Genomic DNA, 7,718 nt, shown 5'->3' on the forward strand with positions numbered 1-7,718 from the left:
AGTGTGATGATAGTGTCTAGGGGAATTTATGGCAAAGAAATCGATCAGAAATCCGACTTGAAGAGTTGGCAGTGCCGAATGGAAGTGGTGGTGGGAAATGGTGAGTGATGACGGCAAATGGAGGCTTGGGCTTTGTAGAGGAGGTGATGGGGATTCTATGGGTGGTCTCGGAAGTGATTTTGAACGCCGAGATCAACCAAAAAAAGGTAAAAACCGTCGGCTGTGAATGTTGCTAACGTGCACTGTCCCTTTGTTCTTTTCTTCTTCTCCGACTACCAATGTTTGTTGACCAGTCTACTCTTATTAATAATAGCCTTTTGACCATTTTGCCCTTCCTCACAGCGAAAATTACTAATAAAATTATGCTTTGGGTATAAAAAGGGTATTTAAAAAGTGGGTGGGTATGAATTTGTTAATGAGACATTTTTTGGGTGGGAACATGTCGTTAACTCGCACATGGTTGATATTTCAACCATATTTATATATGACCTTCCAATTAAGCAGGCAGAAGTAAAGATTTCCCATTTATATATAAACAATAATGTACATTGCTGATTTTGAATGTATGCACAATTCATTGCAATAATTTATTGTTTCCATTAAACTAAATGGTTAGGTGTTATGTATATGAACAGAAATAAGCACTTGATTGGAAAGAAACTGAATTATTGTCAGGTGAGAAACATAGTTATGGTCATATAATTTCCTATATATGTGCACACTTTTATCTTCGTTGAGTGAACACTCTTCCCTTCTTAGGATGAATTATGAGGAAAAACAAGTTCTTGGATACATATAGAATGCCATGCCACGGATGTGTTAGGTGGCCAAAACTTGCAAATTCAACTTTTGTGATAATGGATTGGAAAAAAAGTGGCCTGAGAGGGGTGGATTGAGTAGACACGCAGACGCTATAAAGTATTCAAAGGAAAGTTTGAAAATAGGAGCATTAACTTGTATTCAAAAGCTTGAAGCTTGGGTTTTGACCTATATAAAGGTGGCTGGCTGGGATATGTGCCTAAGGTCAGAAGCAACTCACAATGAGCTTGCTTGTAATATGCAAATGATGGAAATTACATCGAAAATGATCTAGGTATAGGTATGATACAACATCTTCTGATCAGCTAGGGGCCGACCTTGGGGTATATGCTTGTCCAATAAAATTTCTCAAATGGGGTTACGTGTGTCATTTACACAACTTTAAATCATCCCATTTTCATGATATTTGGTTTCTGATACAGAACAGGCCCCTTTAGAGGTATATTAGCACAGGCTTAACAGACCTTTAATTTCAACACTGGGCCAGGTTTTTATTAGGGACTCAAGACTGGAAATGTTCATCGTCATGTTTGACTGGGGTTGTGTCTGCTATCCATAAAACCTTTAAAAAAACTAAAATGCTTTTAGTTTCAAAACCCCACTTAAGGGCTCCATTTATAATTTAAAGATAAAAGAGTGATTAGTTAATAAAAATTTTGTGAGTCATTTAGCACTTGTTTTCTTCATTTTCTCACCCCTTTGCTTTAATGAATTACTGCAATTCAATGGTAGCTCAGATGTTTCCTTCCCTGAATCGTTTATACCTCATTTACGTTTAACAAATCCATACAACACCGACGCTCCCTCTCTCTAAACTCCATCCCATGCCTCGTAGGTCACTTGAATTCAAATCTATTCATACTAAACAAAATTTGACAGAAAGCACAGTGTTTTTCTTTATAATTCTACATATATATATATCCTTTTATCTTTTCAGATAAATACAGTACAAAGTTCAAATAAGGATCTAAGTATCTAACCCCAGAAAAGAGGTGGGGTAAGCCAGTTCCAGTTCATTAGCTTGGCTTAAACAGCACTACCAAAAAAAATGTGTTTATAATATTGGTTATAAGGTTATGGTATGGATAAAGAGAATTTGATTTGGAATTGTTGGGGAAAGTCGTACCTCACATAATGATTATTGGACTGTATGTTAAGCTTCTTTCCTAAGCCGTCTTCATTGTTGAATTAAGCATCCAAAGTGAACTCGAAGTCTAACATTTGATTCCCTCTACTTTTAATTAGTACTTTATATCGTGATTAAACATGGTATGTTTTTTTTTTTTTTTCTTTCAATTGAATATTGTAAAGCACTGTTACCTATTTAAAAAAAATGTCCAAAACAGGGTCCAAGAATTAGAAAGGTTGTTAAGAGTTGAACCTATTTTGGTGCATATGCAAACATGACTCAAGTTGAAGAAACAAAGGATGCAGCGTTAAGAGAAAGATTTCAGATTTGTGGCCAAAGAAGAGTTTGCCGCGGCACAGAAGGGTGTCGATTTCTAGAAAAACTCTAGAGCACGCTATGTCATGTGTCACGGGCTGGGAGTTTGACACCCAAAATGTTAACCTATTAAGTGAAGGGACTCTCCCATTTATAAGCCTAAGACATCCCCAATACACTTTCGATGTGGGATTGGTTACATTTTCCCCCACCCAATCTTGTGACGCCCTCGTTATAGGTGGGGCCCCCTTGTCTACCCATCCACCTCACTCTCTTGTAGACTCACAATCACACGTGGACACCCCTGTGTGGGTGCTTGGTGAGACATCGAAAGACGGATCAAGTCTGTTCTGATACCACGGAAGTTTCACACCCAAAAGACTAACCTATTAGGTGGAGAGACTCAACCCATTTATAAGCTCAGGACTTCTCCAATACGCTTTCAATGTGGGATTCGTTACACATGGCACAGGAAAGTGGCATGCCCTGGCACAAACGCGGCTTTGACTCCAGAAGTTGAGTTTTAAGGAAAGTCCTGTTGTAGGAGTTTGAGATTGGGAATATTTGTTTTCCGGTTATTGTGAGATGAATTAGGAAGTTTAGATTTTCTTAAATTCTTGTTTTAGAACATTTGTTTTAGGAGATTTTTTATTTAGGAAGAATTTCTCTTTGAGTTGAAATAGGTTTAGAATTATTTTCTTTTACTATAAAAAGGGTGGAAAGTTTATGTTTATTTTTGAGTCATTCAGATTAAAAGAAATAAAATTAGTTTTCTTCAAAGTTCATCACGTTTTTTATGCTGTGTTTTTCAATTTATCGACTCCCAATTCCAACAATGGTCAATAACTCAATATTATTAAAACATGAAAAATATAGACTGTTTGAATGTATTTTGACAAAATATAGACTGTTCCTAGTTGAACTATTTAGTTAACTTAAACGAAGATTTTTAGTGATTTCTATAAGAAAAAAAAAAAGGATTAGATGCATTTTAAAACAATTGTTTGTAGTATGTTTATGCAGAAAAGATGACACTCAGCATATATGCACAATCCAAATCATATTGTAAATTTATTGCATTTGGATGTGACTCCAAGATACAGTACAGCTATACTGCAGCTTCAATGAAAATTCATCTTGTCAATGTCGCGTAGGCAAATATTATAGTATAAGAAAATACAATTAGGTTCACACCCAAAATGAATGAATAAGTAGATAATAATTTAGGTTTGGTCCACCGCTGATGAATCATTGCAATAAGTCTGTTTCAGTTAGATTAATCTATTACCAACCCAGACTCTGACTCCACGGCAACTCGTAAGAGACAATGTTGAACCCACCAACTTTTAAGGTATGAGATAGACATCCTGATAGCGACAATTCACCAAAGTTTACATGATAATGCCTTTTTTATTTATCGGCTCTGCCTTTATGGAGTAACATTGGTAAAACAGTGTTTATAGTTATAATGGTAGAATTAATTAATTTTATTACTATAAAGAGGTTATAATTTAATAGAGGTATGATAACAAATTTTTTTTTATAATTTATATTTTAGTAATATAGTATTAGGATTTTAATTTATATTTTAATATTATTAAGATTTCAATTCAACGCTTCAATTGTTTACTTTTGAAATAGATAAAATATCGTGTCTTGAAACCAACAAAGATAAGTATTCTTGATAAAATTGTAAATGCAGCTGCTGCATGACCAAATTGATGTGAAGTCACAAACTATTGTCAATTGTTTTAATCATTACAAAATTATGCAGCAAATTGATGTGAAGCCACATATTAATGCCAATTGTTTTGATCATTACAAAATTATGCAGCAAATTGATGTGAAGCCACATACTATTGCCAATTGTTTTAATCATTACCAAATTATGATCCATGATGTCGGTGAATTGTAAGTTACAAATAAAATGGATGAGAAGAATCAGAGAGTCATTGTAGAATTTAGTGATCAAATTCGATAACTTCACACACTAATTGAATGGATATTAATGTCTTTCTTAATCATTCAAATAAGCAATAAGTCATGTATGCTTTAACTAAAGAAGAACTCATTACTATAATTAGACAAGAAGATAAAAGAAATAATCATGAGGATGATAGTACAGAAATACAAAAAGTTTTGTACTAAGAAGCTCTAAACATACTTGAGAACTAGAAATATTTAGCTTCAACAAGAAGATGTTCATGCTAACGAATAATTACTTACAAGTTAAAAAATATAATAACAATTCTAAAACATAAATTATTATCTCAAACAACTTTAGATAAAGATTTTATTTTATCTTAAACCTTTAATGTAACATATCATATATTTTTTTGCAACATACAGATAATTATTACTATGTGGAGATAATTTTTCTTAAGACGAGAATTAGAAAAATTATAACTTATTATAATGTAAAGTTTTTCCTATTTATAACTGTCTCATTGGGAATTAAATTTTTTATGATTATGTAGACTATATTTTTATATAGATTATCACTACGCACAGATTTTATGTAGCATATTTTTATTTTTTTAATACAACTATTCCTTGGTGTACTTGTTTGTATATGTTAAAAAATTCTTCTTACGTAAACGCTCTCACCCTCCAATAAACGTACTTTAAATGACATAATTACGTGATTAAGCGGATCCCCCCAGTCACCGTAGGACCACATGGAAATGGAGTTTCTAGATTTAAAGCCAAAGCCTAACAGAAAAAACACATTTTCAGTCTCTACTTTTTACTAACCTTTGAAATTGACTCAAAGCATTTCTTAAGTTCCTTCATTTCTTCTCTTGCAATTCAAACAAGACAACTCATTTCTCACAATCATCTTCCTGCATTTCTCTCTCACTTTCCTGCATAGTCTCTTTAACCACTTTAATGGCAATGAAACACAGAAAACTCTTCCCAGAAACATCAAATAGTTCTATAGATTGCACATATTATTGTGATCCTGCTTGCGGTTATAACTGTGAACCTTTTCCAGATATTTACTATCCCCCGCCGCCACCTCCTTCTCATCATCATAGACTCACAATTTCACCTTATTTGATCATATTTATTTGTTTAGTGGCCACCTTCTTCATTTTTATGTTTTTCTATGCTGTCATAGTTAAGAGTCGTGAGCGTGCAAATAATGGGACTCAGCAGCCAGGTGGAGATGAAGAGTTTCTTGATGAAAACAGAGTTGATCACCCCATATGGCTCATCACCACCGCGGGGTTGCAACAGTCTATTATAAATTCGATTACCGTCTGTAAGTACAAGAAAGGTGAGGGGTTGATTGAAGGAACTGAGTGCTCCGTTTGCTTGAATGAGTTTGAAGAAGATGAGACTGTTAGGCTATTGCCTAAGTGCAATCATGCTTTCCATGTTTCTTGTATTGATACTTGGTTAAGTTCTCATATTAATTGTCCCATGTGTCGTGCCTATATAGTCTCTGAAACTGGTGCTTCTCCTTTGGTTACCGTGGACCAAAATTCGGGTGACTCTAATTTAATTGAGTCTACACATGCTGAGAGTTCAGAAATTGATTGTGAGTTGGGGGAGAATCGGGAGAGAAACGGTGAGGGTGTTCGTGAAAACAGGACAGGAACAGAGGAGGATGAGATACTGCACCTTGGTGCTGAAGGAGTATTGAAGGATGGTGAGAATTTTAATGGGAATGGTGTTTTAGAAGCAGTTGATAATTCAGGAGGCGATATTAAGGTTGTGAAGAATGATGTACAAGCATTTAGGAGGTCTGTTTCATTGGATTCTTCATTGGCTGAGATCATATGTCTTGGTTTGTCTGATTTCTGCCCAGCTGAATCAGGAGATTGTTCGTTTGATCAAACAAACGATGCTGAGAAATCTTATTCAGCTATTGTTTTGAAGCAAGATGGTGCGTATTCAAACATGTCTAGACTGACGGGTAGTTCTTCAATTGGGCAATGTCTGCATAAAGGCCCCGTGTCTATGAAGAGATCTTTCTCTTGTAGCGGAAGGTTTCTGTCATCTAGACGAAATAGGAACTTGAATGCAATTCTTCCCTTGTGAAGATTGTTTACTTGCCATATAACGACCTCACTCTGGTGTATATTTGGTTATAGAGGCATTATTTTTGCAAGGCAAAGATGATTCATACACAATCTATGTGTAAGCAGTCCAGTTAAGTCTGCTTTTTGTACCAAGTACATAACCCAAGTATTGAGAGAATGAGCTAGGGGATAGTAGTGGATCGTTTAGAAGGTGAAGCTACTTCAGAAGAATAAATTTCAAACAAAAGCTCCAACATAAGTTCTGAAGTAGAACTAGAATAAGTTCTGTTTACTGGTGTGAATGTGTGATATAGAGGAGGAGATAAGCCACTGCCTTTGAGGAAAAGGTAACATTTCCACTTACGGATACCTACCATATCAATATGCTTTATTTTTGTTTTTCAGGTTTATGCCTTTTTTTTTTTTTTTTTTGGTGTGTCTCAGATTATGTAAGCAAATGGTTAAAAGAGAAAACCTAATTAATTTGTAGTGTATGTAAGAAATGTTTCTACACGGGTGAAACAATTGGTTCGACTAAGACTGTTTCTTTTTCTCCAAACCTTTCATGCATTTGGTAATATCACCTATAGGTGTTCAATTTTTTACTTAAAAATCGTGAAAATCAATCTTTGCATATGTTCCAGCCCTTACACTGGTTTGGAACTGCATCTTTCAAGTTCTCTACTTTCTAGATATTTACCAGATACTAACGTTTTCTTTGCACAATGGAAAACATTGACATTTCTGTCGCAAACTTTATAGCTAGTCGGAACAAGTGAATTGTAGTAATGCAGCCGTTCTTCTTTCCAGGATGTATAATATCCTTTCTTTTGGAGGTTAATAAGCAGGGCTTTTGACGCCCCAGATTAAATATCATTTTAGGATTATGTGACAACCCTCTGGTATTCAGGATTTTTTCTTCAGGTAGATAATGTTTTCATTTCGATTTTAATTGCAGATCCGTATAATAGAGAGCAATTAAGCTGTTCATAACTCTGGCTCATTTTTAGCAAAACGTAACATCCTTTTATTTAAAGAATTGTATAAGTTCCTATTGTTTGGTTGAGCTTCAAATGCAGGGTTAATTTCTTAATTAGTGGCACCAACCAAAGCATCAGGCTCTGTAACAAGCCAAACCTTTGTTAGCTAATTCTATTGGTTTGGTTTTCATCCCTTGCTAGCTTCTTTATTTGGAGTCCAACCAATCAACTATTTCTCTTCTTCTTCACTCTAAAGATGATTGTGCACGCCCACCTATTTGATTTGATGGCTAACCTTCTATTAAGTGGCAACAATGATTTCATTTCCTCAAAATAGTGGCCGAAAATTGAAAACCAAGTTAGCATGCAATTTAATTATACACTTCCTGGTCATAGACCAGATATATTACCTAAATTTTGCCCAGGTGTAGGAATTTTTTTTTTTTT

The 7,718-nt window shown here is 34.8% G+C and overlaps 1 protein-coding gene across 1 annotated transcript; it reads left to right on the plus strand.

Moving 5' to 3' along the window:
* The first annotated feature begins 5,011 nt into the window (after positions 1 to 5,011).
* Positions 5,012 to 6,310, plus strand: LOC116115493 (RING-H2 finger protein ATL54-like). Its single transcript, XM_031401643.1, has one exon. The coding sequence runs from the start codon at positions 5,153 to 5,155 to the stop codon at positions 6,308 to 6,310; it is 1,158 nt and encodes a 385-aa protein (XP_031257503.1). The 5' UTR covers positions 5,012 to 5,152.
* The last annotated feature ends 1,408 nt before the right edge of the window (positions 6,311 to 7,718 follow it).

This window comes from Pistacia vera, unplaced genomic scaffold, assembly GCF_008641045.1.
Source record: "Pistacia vera cultivar Batoury unplaced genomic scaffold, PisVer_v2 Contig743, whole genome shotgun sequence".
Taxonomy (NCBI): Eukaryota; Viridiplantae; Streptophyta; class Magnoliopsida; order Sapindales; family Anacardiaceae; genus Pistacia; species Pistacia vera.

Excerpts from the sequence above, each read along its gene's own strand:
- LOC116115493 (XM_031401643.1), top strand. The coding sequence starts at position 5,153 with ATGGCAATGAAACACAGAAAACTCTTCCCAGAAACATCAAATAGTTCT.